This window comes from Tarenaya hassleriana, unplaced genomic scaffold, assembly GCF_000463585.1.
Source record: "Tarenaya hassleriana unplaced genomic scaffold, ASM46358v1 Cleome12, whole genome shotgun sequence".
NCBI classification, from domain to species: domain Eukaryota; kingdom Viridiplantae; phylum Streptophyta; class Magnoliopsida; order Brassicales; family Cleomaceae; genus Tarenaya; species Tarenaya hassleriana.
The window spans coordinates 2,851,037-2,867,640 of NW_010962392.1; the positions used below are offsets into that span (position 1 = coordinate 2,851,037).

The 16,604-nt window shown below is 38.7% G+C and overlaps 2 protein-coding genes across 5 annotated transcripts; one reads left to right on the plus strand and one right to left on the minus strand.

The window, feature by feature from the left end:
* The first annotated feature begins 835 nt into the window (after positions 1-835).
* On the plus strand, positions 836-3,000 carry LOC104806752. Of its 2 annotated transcripts, XM_010531803.1 has the most exons (3): positions 838-1,095; positions 1,429-1,961; positions 2,649-3,000. In XM_010531803.1, exons 1-3 carry the CDS (start codon positions 978-980, stop codon positions 2,772-2,774), a joined length of 777 nt encoding a protein of 258 aa, XP_010530105.1. In that variant the 5' UTR covers positions 838-977; the 3' UTR covers positions 2,775-3,000. The 2 variants fall into 2 exon arrangements, with proteins under 2 accessions (XP_010530104.1, XP_010530105.1); XM_010531802.2 differs by having other exon boundaries at positions 836-1,961.
* Positions 3,001-3,527: 527 nt separating this feature from the next.
* On the minus strand, positions 3,528-10,756 carry LOC104806753 (non-lysosomal glucosylceramidase). Of its 3 annotated transcripts, none has more exons than XM_010531806.2 (20): positions 10,460-10,756; positions 9,657-9,725; positions 9,353-9,457; positions 8,989-9,045; positions 8,822-8,892; positions 7,819-7,918; positions 7,663-7,733; positions 7,384-7,511; positions 7,190-7,293; positions 7,040-7,093; positions 6,883-6,938; positions 6,700-6,738; positions 6,405-6,552; positions 6,139-6,314; positions 5,982-6,049; positions 5,804-5,876; positions 5,662-5,723; positions 4,657-5,572; positions 4,122-4,412; positions 3,528-4,020 (listed from the first exon to the last, which is right to left on the minus strand). In XM_010531806.2, the coding sequence occupies exons 2-20, from the start codon at positions 9,687-9,689 to the stop codon at positions 3,729-3,731; spliced, it is 2,844 nt and encodes a 947-aa protein (XP_010530108.1). In that variant the 5' UTR covers positions 9,690-9,725; positions 10,460-10,756; the 3' UTR covers positions 3,528-3,728. The 3 variants fall into 3 exon arrangements, with proteins under 3 accessions (XP_010530108.1, XP_010530106.1, XP_010530107.1); XM_010531804.2 differs by having other exon boundaries at positions 9,657-9,698; positions 10,460-10,755; XM_010531805.2 differs by lacking the exon at positions 10,460-10,756 and adding an exon at positions 10,063-10,411 and having other exon boundaries at positions 9,657-9,698.
* Between the last annotated feature and the right edge of the window lie 5,848 nt (positions 10,757-16,604).

Below are 16,604 nucleotides of genomic sequence, written 5' to 3' on the forward strand. Positions count from 1 at the left end.
GGTTGTTCATGGTGATATCTAACCCGCAATCAGTCTCTGAATCGAATATTTCTGCTCGTTTTTGGATCTTGTGCGACGAGAGAGATGGAGGAGTATTTGCAGTACATGAAGACTGTGGCTTCGAATCATGGTTAACTTACCGGTAATTCATCATTCCGTGATTCATCCCTGTTTGGATGCTCGGAAATGGGCAATCTGTGCAAGTGATTCTGTGGAGAAAATAGTGAAATGGTTAGTGACACGTGTAACCTGAACATGACGACCAGTTCTTGTTTCTTGGACACAGTGTGTTGTGAAATCAATGTGTCAGCATAGATTGGATTCGACTTTGGCGATGTAAATATTTTGTTTCTTATCGGGCCTTTAATGGGCCTATCGTAAAATTTGAACAGATTTTTTTTTTTTGGTAATAGAAATTTGTCCAGATTTGTTTTTACTTTTTTTTTTGGAATCCTCACATAGAAGTAACATTTTTTTTTCACTAGAAGTAACATTTTTTATGTTTTTTTTTTCTGTGTTTCCGAGGTTGTGCGTAATCATTGTTTGATAATTTTACAAAAAACGCATGTATATAGATACATTTCTTTTCGAATCATTAAAGATAAAGTTAAAATCGAGATATTAATATATAAGAATATATAAACATCGGCAATAAATGTGAAAAGGGCGAGCGTGGTGAGAAATTTACCCGACAGAGTTGTACGGTCCCGAGTTATGTAGAGGTGGCGGTGAGATCTAACCTACTTCTCGCCCCACCCTACTAATGTGGAGCCGCGGATACAGTTGAAAATCCATCAAGAAGTAACCGATGGATTCTGTCCACGTCATCAGTTAGAGCACTGGATAAGCGCCAAGGCTTCTTTTATGATCATCAACTGCATGCTTGAGGCTTTTCTTCAAATTTTGGGGCTTTTGTTAGGGTTCTTTTGTTGGTTATCTGATTTTATATTCGAATTTGATTCGACTCATCGGTTACCATGGAGGGGGAGTTGCATGATTGGGAGCTGCTTCATGGGTCTGACATTGATTCGATCGGATCGCAACCTTCGGATGAGAAGCCGAAGAGTTCAAGTGGAATCGATGGTGTTTCGTTTGGTACGTTTCGCTCTGATCATTTCTCTGTTGATAATCTCATCGAACCATCTGGTAAGACTACTGATCCGAGCGAAAACGATTCTGCCGAATCGGATGATTCTGCCCGGGTTGATTCCGGGTTTGAGAGTCCTAACCGGAGGAAGAACCCGGACGAGGTTGTGGCTTATTCGAGCTCTAGTCAGCCGGATGAGTATCCATTGATCGATGCTTTTGTGAGAAGCGGATTAGGGTTTACTGATGGCTCTGGTGGGGAGATAGAATTCAAGACTGATATTTTGGGTGCTTCCGGATCGGATGAAGTTAAACTTAGCAATTTTGAAGTTGGTGATGCAGGACACGTCGAGGGCCAAATTGCTGTTGAAGAAAGTTGTGAGACCCAAGGTCTTGATGAGGGTTTGAGCAAGTGCTTGTCCGACTCAAGCGATCTTGAAGCTGCTAATGAAACCCTTCTTGAGAACAAAGCTGCTATGGAAGATACTGGTGAAACCGTAGCTCGTGATGACGATTCGAGCAAGAGCTTTTCTGATTCGGTTTCTGGGAATGTGAATAAAGAAAACGTGATTGTTCCAGATATTGGAGTTATCTCTTCGGAAGAGATCGAGGGGAATGACGTGAGGGTCGCTCAACAAGAAGCTGATGCTGTGAACCCTCCTGCTGTGGGATCGGGTGATGAGAGCAAGAGGAGTGGTATCGTGTGGTGGAAGATGCCATTTGTGCTTCTCAAGTACTGTGCCTTTAAGATTGGCCCGGTCTGGACTGTATCCATGGCTGCAGCTGTGATGGGTTTAGCTATATTGGGTCGCAGATTGTATAAGGTGAAGAAGAAGGCCCAGAGGTTTCAGCTTAAAGTTACAATCGACGACAAGGTAATACCACTACCTCTAATCACGTTGCTTCACTAATGTTGAATAGGAATATGACTGCATCATATCTAACAACATAGTAATCACAATACAAAATATAGGCTAGATACAGTGAATCTAAACACAAAAGCATTAAAAATATACCTTTGAACATCTGTTACAAATCACGTCTCTGCCTCTGTTACTTCAAACTCTGTTGCTGCCACATTCCCTTCTGCTGTCGCCACATTCCCTTCAATTCCCCCCTTGTTGTTCCCCACATAAACCCGAACGAGTGTGTCACTAACACTTGTGGTGAGAAATTATCGAAACACGGAAACAGTTTTCAGAACTCCGCTAATGTTTCTTAAGATCCATGTCAAAAGCTCATTCCACTTGTATAATGTCGATTTTGGATGTTCTTTTTTCAGTTTTGATCTTCAAAATTGTTTGCATCTGTTAGAAATTGAACCCGTGAGCTCACCTAGATCTTTCTGAGGCACGTAATATACTTTAAAAAGTTCTCTATTTGTAGCGTGAGGAAGCTAGGTAGTAGTTTTCATTTCTGGTTTTTCCTCCTTCAATTCCATCACTAGGTCCTTGCTTGATTTCCCGCTGCTTGGTTCTTCTTTTTATCATGATATTTGCCTTTGTCCTATGGAGGCTTGACTGTGTGTTTATCGGGCCTCCTGCCGTTTGTGATGTTTGCAGAAGATTTCGCAAGCGATGAGTCAAGCTTCACGGCTCAACGAAGCATTTACAGAGGTGAGAAGGGTCCCTGTGATCCGCCCTGCTCTTCCTTCTCCCGGGGCATGGCCTGTTTTGAGCCTCAGATGAAGCTCTAGTTTCCACAAAACCTAGATGGTATGATGAATCAGTCATACATTGTCTCTCTTATGTTATGTCGCAAACTATATAATGTAATATATATATATATGTGTGTGTGTGTGGAAGTATAGTTTACCATATGAGTAATCATCATTGTAAGTCTGTCTCAGCCGTTGGAGATATGCATGTAAGGTTTAATGTCTCTTATTCGTGTGGGATCTTGGGATTTGTCACATGGCAAGACGGCGTGGTGTTAAGCCAATATTTATAATTTACAAATAATAATAAAAATACAAAGAAATTACTCTTATCAAATTTACATCTAGAAATTTCTAAACATAATGTTTTTATCTTTCACTTGGTTGTAAAAACATTGTATCCTTCATTTTGTTGTTTAAAGCACAAGGAACATGGAGGTGTTACGGGAGCTGTGAGACAAAGTCTGTTTTCTTAAATAGAAGAATTTACTGTTAAAATATATCAAAATTTTTATATTAAATATATATTATAAATTATCCAACAAAAAATGAAAAAAAAAATTTATTTTTCTGTATCTTACAAACAAGATTCAACGATCAGATTTAGAACAATGAATTACCATTCTACCGGCATTTCTGGCACTGCACCTCTGGAATTTCGACGGCCTTATTGGTAGTTTAGTTTCTATGACCATTTTGCATGTTCTGTGTGCTCTGGGGGGATCTGCCTTCGTGACTCTGTTCGGTTACATGCGGCATTGTAATCAACGTGTCTTAGCTGTGATGAGAACTAAAAAATTGTCGGATTTCAGGGTAAGAATCCATCTTATTTCACATGTATAATACACTTGTCTGTTTCTCTGTATGAAGTTAACTACAAAACCAATTGGTAGAAACACTTGGAAGCGAGGCAATCGCCATGCGTTACGATGCATCTTACTGAAAATAGTTGTTTTGGCTGCAAACCCATTTCCCGGCTCGAGGCCTATACGCGGAATACCCTTAAGGCGGTCTCGTAAGCGCCTTGGAGGCGGCTCGGACGGGTCTTCTCCTTCGACAGTTTAAGGTAATGGGCAACCTTATTAAACCCTGCATGTTGCTGAAACAGCATTGACCTTTGTTCTTCCTCTGCTATGATCTTTGTCTCTTCCTGTTGTTCTTCCACTGATGGCCGTGTCAGTGCCCATTGCATCGCCCATATGGCTAAAGGCCTCATGTAACAGAGCGACCTGTACTCGTCACTCGTGTTCCATGCTTCTGGTGTCTGAAACGAGCATCTGCAAAAACACGGAGAACGGTATCGTTACTATGTTACGTAGACGAAGTTTAGGACAAAATTTTGGCGAAGAACTGAAATGGAAGTGGTGGTTTTTATTACCCGAGACCTGTCTCGGACCAAGCAGCTTCGTAGATTCCACTTGCTGTCTGAAATCCTTCGCCCGTTAACCCTTCTTGAATCATACAAGCTGCAACAGAGTACGTCGTTCCGACCCACACTTCTCTCGAGACCATCGTGCTCATATCGACTCGCCCGTCTGGTAACATCCCGTTAACCGCTCCTCGTTTCCCTCCGTTTACTTTCTTCACGTTGAACTCGAAGATTGTCTCCAGTGCTTTGCATATCTTATCCTCTTCCACGATAGGCTTCAGCCCGCAAGCTCTCGAGTACCTACGAATATATCTCGTTTTAGTTCGATTATATAAAATCGAATCAATCCGAAATGAATAACACGTATCTAAACCGAATCCGATATTAAATCGAAAAAACTGAATTCGAGTTGAATATACAAGTAACTAGAAAACAAAAAAAATTATTTGTAAAACCATTATTATTTTATCAATAAAAACCAAATATAAACAAGAAACGGACTGGAATCAATATAAAAACAACTGGTTATAGTTTTTGATCTTACCATTGTCCTGCCAACTGATCAACCAAAATAGACGAGCTTGAACCACTCCTACTGTTGTCGTAATCGAAATACGAACCATTCCACAGTTTCGAAAACACGCCTCTTGCTTTCTCATACTTGGCGTTGAAGTAAACCGAAGCCGCGTTATCTCCGACTTGACGTGCCAACGCCGATGCTGCTTGGAGAGCCGCGACCCAGAGGCCGCCGCAGTATGAGCTGACGCCCGAAACGCACCACGCATCGTATGTCTGATCTGGGAATCCTTCGTTCTCAATCATTCCGTCTTTGTCCTTGTCGAACTGATCCAAGTACGCGATCGCTGTGTAAACCGCCGGCCACACAGCTCTGGCGAAGTTCTTGTCGCCGGTTGCGATGAAATCTCGGTACACTTGGAGGACGAACTTGGAGTTCAAGTCTTTCCACCGATCGGTGTTGAAGAGGTTGTAAGAGTTCACTTCGAACCAGGGATCATTCAGACCGATATCGTGAGGGACAGCTCCGAGGATGTTTCTCGGGACCCATTCTCCGGAACTCATGATCTGTTTCTTGCTCGAATCGTGCATCATAACGGCAGCGGCAAAGTCCCTCTGGATACTCAGCTCAAGTTTCGGGAAGAGCATGAGAAGAGCGAAAGAAGAATAGAAGTGAACATCATACGTGTTGTACATCAGATACTGGATTCCTTCGAGGTAGAGAAATTGGCCGATGTTTTCGTCTTCGTTATGAATCAACGACTTTCCAAGAGCCGCGCTCAACGAAAGGGGAGCTTGAATTTGCTCGCATACCGCATCGATTCTCCCGAGAATCTCCATGGCTATGTTGTTTTCTTCTCTTGAACTGCCTTCAGTGGATGACGTACTTAGAGAGATCTTTCTTATTCCTATGCTCGATAGGCTTTGCTTTGGAGGTAACCCATCTGCAGAAATACAAATCGAAAGATCACTCCTTTGATCGATACTGAAATTTTCGGGTGAATGGACCGTTCTACCGAGATTTTTCGATTACCTGTCCAAATCGTTCCTCCGGCGTTTAGATAGTATAGTTCGTTGAAGAGGGTTAATCGGTACCTGAAAATAGAATATTTCCCCTCACGTTCATTTCCGCCGATTCTAAAGGCAAATAAGTGTCCGAAACCACGAAACTTTACCAGTGAGGAAGTTTTTGATCTTCAAGAACAATATTTTGCCATGCTTCAATTTGAGATTCCCAACCAGCATAATCTTGTTTTTCAAGATTGACATACAAAAGAAGAAAAAAAAGCAAGATACATAGTGAGATACAAGAAAAAGCAATGCAGAAGGATCTCGGAAAAATCCCTTGCATACCGAGAATAGCATCACGAGCCATTGTCACGGCTGCATCGCCTAAGCACCCGTAGAATCTCGTGTACCGTCTGTACATAGATTTTTTGTTTGTGTGAATGGAATTTGGAATGGATTCCAAGAGCGAAAAAAAAAGTAACAGAGAATGAATCACACACACCTGTGGTAAGTCTTCTCGTCGAACCTAACCTCGGGACAGTCCCAGGAGAGCGAAAACGTGACTGTACGGTCACATCCAGGAGGAACATTCACTGTCGCTGCTATGGCTGCTCCGATGGACGATCCAGGTTTCGAGGGCGAGCATGCGTTGCAGGTTAATTTCTCAAATGTCTCGTTCTGAGAGAAACGATATAAACAAAAGTGTTAAGAAAAAATCGGATCTTTATTTGAATCAAAAAGAGAAAATCATTCTTGGAGAGATCTAACCTTTTTAATCTCTTCCCACATATCTCCTGCCGAGACTCCATGAGCAGAACTACCAGAAACGATGAAACACGGACACTCGGAGACACGGACATCCTCTGTTTCTTTAGCCGCGATGGCGTAAGTAACCGGCGGATGTCCATCCGCCGTGCTGCAAGATCGGTCAAGTACAGATCAAAGAAAAGGTTAACATCACAAGAAGACAGTTCATTTTTTTTTCGCCATTTCCAATTTAACAGCGAAGATTCATCCTTCATAAGAAACAGTAACTCGAATGTCGAGTGAAGTGGTTACTTACTTGTGATGTAAAGCTATTGCATGGACTCCATCATGTGTCCTGAGATGCCGAACCGGACGAAAATAACAAAAGTTCATGTTAGGTACTTTTGTTAAGAGATTCGAAGAACAGAAGAATAGAAGTGAAGAACTATAATGTCGGTATCACAATGAATCCGAAACTCAAAATCTGTAGAATTCTTACATCATTTTCGAGTTGAAGTGTTGGCCACTCAATCCCGAAGCTCCGCCCACGGAATTCTGATTAACCACAGATTAAAAAAAAAAATGATGAGTTTCGTTACGATTACTAGATAGAATTGTTCGGTAAATGACAAGAGAGTTCGGCCAAGATTAGTTACCTCCCAGGTAAAGAGCAACGTAACAGTTGCGTGTTCTTGTCCGAGATTAGACAGCTGTAACGTTCATCAAAAACAGTGACAGAACATAAGTTATGATGTTGAGTGATAAACTCTGTCGTAAGATTCTTTTTCTGGTCGAAGATTTCTTACCGTAAAGGAGAAAACCGAGACTGGAAGACTGCTTTCCTTGTAATTGTGTGGTATGAAAGGAGAAACTTGACGGGAGACGATCCTGAGTTCAGGGTCGGGTTCACCTATTGCCGATACCAGAGGAAAGAAGGTGAAAAAGTGTGTTATTTGTTTCGTAACGAATATAATCAGATCGTATGAGAAGAATTCCGTACCGTCATAGACGGTCCAAGCCCTCGGATAAAGTGCATGATATGTAGACTTGTCTCCTTTAAGGTTCCAATCCCACGATTCGATGCCTAAACTAGCAACCCGGCCTCTGCATAGGTAACCTCCACTCTCTCTACACAAGTTTACGGACCAACATAAGATCTAAATCCTAACCATGAATTCAAAACATGTAAGAAATTTGAATCTATAATTCACGAAACCGAGAATTATTCGTTGTAACAAAAAGGACGATTAAGAAAACAAGAAAGGAATCTGAAGATTACTTTGGCACTTCAGGTTTGGTTGGGCATAGAACAGTTGAGTATTTCAGACCGCCAGGACGAGAAACGAAAACCTATAATTAGATAACAAAAAAGCAGTGAGAGATATAACAAGTTCATGATAACGATTCGAGTTCGGTATTTTGACAAGAGACTTACCGAGAACTGGTTTGTAAGGACGGGAGCTTCCTCGCAGACTTTCGGGAAGATCTTGAACTGTTGAAACTCACCCTTGTAACTCCTCCCAATGCTTCCAGCTCTGAGAAAAACATTTTCATGAGCTTGAACCTTACAACATTGATTAATAAAGACATAAATCCAACATCAACGATACATTTGATGATATTGAAATGAACAAAAGAATCAGTAAAATTTCCACAAACTATCATAGAAGCAACTCAACATGAGAAAACTCAGTTGCAACCTCATGATACGGGTAAGTGAAAGTAGAGGTGGGTGTGGGCGGGTACCCTGACCTTTGAGGGTACTCTGTCTCCGGTCTATATATCTCGCGAGGCCCGGGTATCCGGGGGTGAAGTCGGGTATCTCAGAGTATCCGAGTCCACGAAAATTTCCGAAATTTTGTTGACTTATGTTGATTTTAAAGGTATATTGGTAATTTTACATGAAAATCAGTATAGATATCATTGTAAATTTATTAAAGTAATAGGGATATAAACATGGTTTTACTTTTATGCATACTTGTATGTAACATAACCCTTCATGGTTTGGAAAACCCTGAACCCGAACCTGTGGCCCGAGTTTCTGGCCTTGTCTCACCCGGCGAGTATTTGTGACCCGAGTAACCGAAAACCGGCGTGTCTCGGGTAAAAACGGCCACATCTAACTCAGAGACTTCAAATGTAAAGAAACATAGGGAGCATCTAAAAAGGGTTCTTGGTTATGTCTCAGAATGTTTCGTAATCTTTTTTCTCATCGCGTGGCAATCAAGATCTATCTAAACTTACAAAGGCTAAGAAGCGACGTTCAATAAGAATTTGCTGCTAAGCTACGATACAATAACTCCAAAAATCTGTACTGGGGATTAGTAACCTACGTTTTATGTCCATCTTTATCAGATTTTCAAAATGCAGAACATATGGATATTGTTCATATAATCATTTTTTTCTTGTTCTTGCACTAATGCTTATGTGTTCCATACCCAATGCCGCCTAGAGGAACGCCATGATCGCCCGTTACATGGTGCTTTCTGAAGATGTCAAAAATCGAAGCCTGCGTGTAAAAATCAAGATGAAAAGTTTAGGGTTTGATCCAGATCAGATGTGGACGAATTGTTCTGACTATAAGCCGAGACGATGATGGGCTTACTCTTCCTTTCGCTGCTTCTTCCTTGGTGTGACGCCACAATCTATATCCTAACGGAAACTTTGGAAAGCCAGATCGGGTTTTGTATCAGCTGTTACAGTTTGGATTGATGTCTAAAAGAAGACAGCATCTGATGAAAAAGCTAGTGAAGTAGTTACATGTTTTTGTCTTGTACAATAAGAAACTGTATTGTTCTTTAAACCAGCAGCCAAGTCAAAATGATCACAGAACATCATTTGAGATGGTCAAATCTCCTAATGGGTCGGTCAAAATTCACAGCAATTTGTCATTTTCACAAGCTGTTCGCAAGCAACCCTTTCATTGAACGGAGAATCAGAGGAGAGAGAGAGAGAGAGTGTGTGTGTACCAGATGAAGAACGTCTCGTGTACTGAGCTTGAACTCAGAAGGGGTCTTGGCTTGACTGTTCAACTTGCGTTGCCATGTCAATGGAGGAAGCTCCTCATTTCCAACCTGACAGGATATACCCAGAGACCAATCACATGAAGACCTACTCACTATGCGTATATGCGATTTATTGCATCGAAATTCCCAATCTTTATCACCAATTCTTCAAACATTAAATGCCAAGAACACGCACCGTGTCTAATACACTGAAACCACATTAAAGTTTTGGGTTTATATCAAGAAAGAAACGGGGGAAAAGCCGTACCCTTTGAGCGTGATCTGCGTCACCGTTCTGCATCTTGGTTACCTAAGAAATTAGTATGAACAAATCGTGCTGCAAAATCAAATTACAAGTGCGTAGAACAGAGACAGATACAAGAAACAAAACCGAAGGCTCAGAAATTGCAGATAAATCAGACAAAAGAACGAGCACTACAGAGAACCCATAAAAAAAAAAAAAAGAACAGTGCTTTTAAAGAAGCTTGACAAGTGTCCACGCAAAGGACAAAAGAAGAACTTGATACTGTTGCATGATGAGATTGAACTATGTGATGGGTTTTGCAAGAACAAGGCATTCATGGTCAAGAGGTGTGAGAAGAATTTCAAAAAGGGCTAACAATAGAAACAGATTCATCGAAACTATGAAGAGAGCAAAGAGAGAAAAAACCCACCAAAAACTTGAAATTTTGGCCTGTATCAATAGCCTCTGTTCTGGGTTTGCAAGCAACAGCAAGAAGAATAAGCTTGTAACTTTAGAAGGGGAAAACCAGAGAGAGAGAGATAGAGAGAAAAGAGCTTGAAATACATTCCTATAGAAGAAAAAGCTTGAAACTTTAGCCTGATGCCATCACTTTATGTGATGGGCTTTTGCATGAACAACAAGGTGATGATAAAACAGGGGAGAAAATACCCAAAGACTGAAACTTTCGATCACAGAAGTTAATAGAGAACCCAGAATCACAAACAAACAAACAGAAAGAGAAAAAAGAAAAAAAAAAAAGATTTGAAAATGGGTTGTTGCTGCATGAGCAAGAAAGTTCATGCGAAAAGCAAGAGCAAGAACTTTACCTAAAAGGGCTTGATCTTCCAATCAAAGAAGAAGCCTGAACGGTGAAGGAGAGGGAGAAGCAGAAAGCCCGGTGTTGTTGCGACAATGCCCAAATGGTGCAACAGAAGAAAGATAAAGGGAGAAAGCGAGAAGTCAAGAGGTGGGGGTTGGCGATTAGAAAAACTGGAATCTCTACACAGACACCAGACTGCAGATTGTACGAAGCATCCAATGGTTCGCCGCCAGAGTGTCAAATGTCTTTTGAAATTTTCCAATCGCAGCACGAAGCGTACGCGTATGGAGTAACAACGGTTGTGTATACGGACAAGGTCGCTTTTCTACTTGCGGACAATTCCCACACAGATTACATTAGGGGTGAAAATTTTGTGTACGCCCTTTTGGATTTATAAAAAGTTTTGGTTTGGAAGTATAATACATTCGATTTCGATTGATTCAGATTTACAAATATTCCTATATTCCATTTATTTAGTTTTAAAAACGATGTTGAATCGGAAATTAGATAGATTCGATTTAGATTTTTATAACTAGGAGGTTTAACGGGGTTTTGGCCAACCGGTATCTACAATAAATTTTATTTATCTAAACACTCTTTTTCATATTTAAATTTAAACCCGAAATAAAAACATTTTTTTGCATGTTCTTTCACAACCGTGCCTCCAAACCGTTTGATTGTATGAATATTGAAGGCCAACCACAAATATTAGGGCAAGGTCACCATTTTTCTAATACACTGAGGAAATTGAATAATAATGATGATGTGATTTAGTTGTGTGCATTACAGAGATATGGATGGAACTAAATGGCATTTTAATCAAAGTGGAAATAAGCATAACAACTGTTTTAGATAAGTTCAATTGATGATGGTTAGTCAGCAAGGACAGAGAAAAGGTATGCCTTTATTTTTCTTGCACTAAGATTGTCATGAATTTGCATACAAGGCTTATGCTATGGTAATAATTTTTTATATATATTATCAGATAATATTTGTGAGGAAACTATTATAATTTAAAATATTGGACAATAAAATTGACAGAGTTGGAGTAAACTCTAATCATATTATATAAATATATAAAAAAACAGAAATACAAGTTACTATAAATATATAATAAATTTGGTTGATCTTCTAAAATTTATGGTAATTGTTACTATTTAGTCATTTCCAAAATTTGCAGGTTTGATAGTGGCTGGATGAAAATATTGATTATTCATTGGTGTCGTTTTAATATTGGAGGAATACATATAGTAATGTTGGCTTTTCCCATATACAATGGAAAAAAGATTATAACCATTGACAAATAATTTGTGATATACATGGAAACATATTCGCATTAAGTTTCTGATTCAAAGAGAAAATAATATATAATTTCCTGATTCATAGAGATTATATAAATAAATAAAAAAACATCAAGTGTTGTACAGGGTATGGGCTGTCTGGTTCCTACACATATCTCATTCCGTGTCAAAGAGAACAATTCAACAGTAATATTCTATTTATTTGTGATATATATATATATATAAGGAGGCAATATTTGCTACCTAACTTTACAGTATTTTATTTTGTGTGTGTGTTTCAATATCGGACCAATTCTAAGATATCAATGCAAAAATCTTAAAGAATTGGATGATAATCATGTTGTAACCAACTATGGGTGCAATCTATGATGTTGTCACGTTTTTCTAAGAGGTGGATTTTACGGATTTTTTTTATATTTCCAAAAGTACCTATGGTGCTACCTTTATAAAAAGATTGAAAGTTAGATTTGATTATTTTTTAAACTTTTATTTTTAAAATTTTATACCCATTTTCGAAATTTTCCGGATATAAACATTTAATGGTTTTCCCTCGAATTTAATTTTTATTAAAATAAATATTTAATTTGACAAAGGGTTTAGATTCTCTTAATTCAATTCAATAAACTTTATACCCATTTAATTTTCGTATTATCGATTTTTATATCCGAATTTTTAAAAAAAAATTATAGTGAACATGGAAAAGAAAAAGAAAATAATCTGGTGATTACAAAAATTATTCTAGTGAACAAAGGAAAAAGAAAAGAAGGTTTTATGGAATTTTGAATTTTTATTAAAATAACCATTTAATTTGACAAAGGGTTTAGATTCTCTTAATTTAATTAAATAAAATTTATATCCAGTTAATTTTCATATTATCGATTTTTGTATCCGAATTATAAAAAATCATTCTAGTGGACATGGAAAAGGAAAGGAAAATAAAATCTACAATATGGTGGATTACAGAAATCAATTTGTGTATGGAAGTTGTGATGTCGCAATTGTAACACCGAAATCTCGTGCCAGCAAGGACAGGCCGATGTGGACACGTCTTTATTTGCACACAACACATCAGATAATTAGCAAGAAAGAGAAGAACAACTTATTTATGCCTTCGGGACCGGTTAGAGAAAAACAGCCAGCAACTTACAGAATGTACTTTTGGAAATTGTAATTTACTAAAATAGATTTTTGCCATTTTTGTTTTAGTGTTTTTATTAAAGAGATTTTGTCTCCATGTGAAAAAAAAAATACTTCAGATAATTGTAGGATTGATTTGTTCTAAATTGTGGCAACAAGAAATTTAAAAGAATGTAGCGTCAAGAGATAAGGTTATCGAGTTGTTGTTCTTAAAAAATGTTTACCCTAAAAACATATTCTTAATCATACGGCTTGTTATAAAAGATTATTCTATCTACGATAATCATCTAAAAACAAAAACAATATTCCATTTTTATTAAAAAAAAAAAAGAGAAATGATATTTTTAGAAAAATAATCACGCAGTATAAAATTATATCTGAAAGATATGAGTTTCAACATTTACTACAACTAGTTTGGTATTTTGTTTATTCTAAAAAATTCAATAATAATTCGAGACAGATGTGCCATAGATTCTAAATAGGAAAAAAAAAAAAAGATAAATCAGATTCGGGGAAAAAAACAAAACAAAACAATGATCTGTCGTTCCTAAGAAATGAGCCGTGTCTGAAGCAACATGTCATTTGTTATTCTCATTAGGGTGTCATGTAGCGGTGAAAATACGTGAAAACGTGCTTTATAGTTTCTATAACGTCACGTCAAGTTAGTTCAAACAACGTTATATTCATTCAGTATATAATGCTGACAATATCATCCCCCTTTGACTATCCTTACATTTCCACTCAAATTTCATTCCCGTTAAGAAACAATATCGTACAAATTTCCACAATTAAAAAAAAAAAAACAAGCTTTACGACCCAACTCATTAAAACGAATTCATAACCCAACTCGCAAACCCGTTACGACCCCACGTGTGTTGAGTTGTCTCGTATTGGGCTTAACGTTGAAAAGGGCCCCAGACATTTGGACCAAATGATTTGGTATTCGGTCGGCCCAATACACAGAGGCCCGGGGAATTGCTCACTCTCTGATCTCATTAATGTTTCATATCTCAAGGCAAAGCAGTTCTATATCGTAGCATAAAACATTGAAATTATCGGAGGCAGAGCAACTCGCCTCTTTTGCAAGGCAAAAAGCAAAACAAAATGCCGATCGTGACCAGAGACGGTGTGATTTAATTTATTGGCGAAAAGAATCGAGGGGAGTAATGACCTTCACTACCAGAATGCCGAAGCTCCAATTCAAGCAGTGGCTTCCTTCAAATACGCAATGAGATCAGCACGTTCTTGCGGCTTCTTCAGCCCAGGAAACACCATCTTCGTTCCCGGAATGTACTGCACATAAAACATGAATTAGCCAATGCAAAACTACCCAAGCTACATCTCTATTGTCGTATTTGGGTTAACCGCAGCTGATTCTTCTCTCATGGAGTTCAGTTAATTAAATAATTTTCAAGATAGATTTTGTCATTGATACCCGACTGAAGCATAACTTGTCAGGAAAATGTTACAAGTAACACAGCCAATATCTTCACAACTGAGGATACACGCGGAGAATGAGTATTATGAGGATTCGGGTCAGAACGCATATGCAATCCACAGAGCAGGCTCTAACCATTACTGTGTTATCCCACGGAAAGGGCTCTAAGATTCGGCATTTGAGTACAGAGACAGCCGTCCTTAATCAACAAACAAACAAATAGAAAGAACTGTCCACATTAGACAGGAAAAACACTGGATGACTAAGGTGTTTGGTTTTATGGGATCCGGAAATGCGATTCACAATTATACAGAGATCTAGATTCTAGAATTCGTAAAGTGAAAGGCTGACCATAAACTAGACTGTTCACCTAAGCATCGCATCTCTAAATCTTCGAAAAAACAATCCAAATCGAAACATGAAATAGAAATTATATTTCTATTTGTCGCAAACACATAATATCAATTACTTAATTCTAAAACAAGTCAAGAAAGAAAAGTTAAATCATAAACATAGGTAGCTAATGCAATAATCCTTATTCCTCTCTCAAGGCTCAGGTCGTAACGCAGATCCACCTCTCCCTAAACCCTACACCCTCTCGGAACCTGCACATTTTCTATAAATGTGAGACGTATGTCCGGTATCCAACATCCCAGACGAAGAAATAATCAAGTTAACTTCTATATCGTGAATACCTAAAACAGAAGTTTCACCAAGTTTCTTCTTCTTCAAATCTTCCAAATAGAGTCTGCAATTCCTTTTCCAATGACCTTTGTCATGACAATAATGACATTCCCCCTTATCTGGATTGGGCTTGGATTCGAAGGCAACTTTTGCAGCTTTCTCATTTCCCTTACCCTTGGAACGCTTCCTTTTGTTGGAACGTTTCTCAACGACGAGGACACTCTTTTCCACCTTGATACTCTGCTCGGCTATCTTGAGCATCTCATGCAGTTCATTCAAGCTTTTCTCCATCCCGAACATGTGATAGTTCATGATGAATTGGTCATAACTATCCGGCAAAGATTGGAGTACCAAGTCAACAGCCAACTCATTATCGATCTTCTGTCCCAGTCTCTCAAGTTGCTCAAGAAGACTTATCATCTTGAGAACATGAGGAGACACCGGCGAACCTTTGGTCAACTGACAGTTGACCAGGTTTTTCAACGTTCTGAACCTTTCAAAACGCACCGGTTTCTGGAACATGGCCTTCAACTGTTCGATAATATCGAAGGCGTTCATGCCCTCGAATTGCCTTTGCAGTTCAGGAGACATGGTTGCAAGCATGAGACATGAGATGTCAAGGTCGTCATTCTGATGCTTCTGCCAAGCATCTCTGACCGTCCTTGCAACATCGGCCGCAGGCTCTTCCATAGGGAGAGCCGCTTCCAAGACATATAACTTCATCTCGTGTCTGAGAACAATTCTCAAATTATGATACCAATCGAGGAAATTGTTCCAAGTTAGCTTATCCTTCTCAATGATAGATCGCATTGACAGTGATGATACATTACCATATGTCGCCATACTCTAAAAGATAGAAAAAATAAGATAAAGAAAAACGATATACAATATCAATTAGTACAATACTAACACAAGATATGAGAATCACTATTTCTCCATCTCACCTCACCAAGATAATCTGGTATGCTTAGCTTTGGAATAAAGCATAACACAGATGAGTGATGCCTTTATAAATGATCTACTATTGGGCGGTATAAATCTGAAATTTCAAAGACTTCATATTTTAAACCTTTGTCTAGACTTAGCACATTCACGTTCAAGATAGTCCGATATGTTCGATTTTGACATGACCCATAACATTAATGGTCGAAGCATTGACAAATGTTTTACTAATGAAAAACTCAAAACTAGACCGATCAAAGTATAACAATTATACTTTATTCGGACATGTTACTTGAACTGATTAGACAATCTAATCAATCTAGTAACCAAGTCTCAAAACTCTCGCTCGATAGAGTAACTTGTTTACTCTCTTAAATACTACGTACCTGGTCTATGTAGGGCATTTACAATATTGAATCATGTTTTAGATTTGTCATAAATCGCAGTCAATTCTGTCAAGTAACCTTTACTCAACCAAATCGAATTCAGAAAACTCAAAAATTCAGAATCCAAACTCGGTCCAATCTCGAATGATACCAGTCCACTTCAAATCGAGACCGCACCAGTTCACACTTAAATCGGTCCAGTTTTGACGGTTTCGAGCTCTGGGTAAAATAGAAAACAGAAACCAGACTGGTCGATCGAGACTG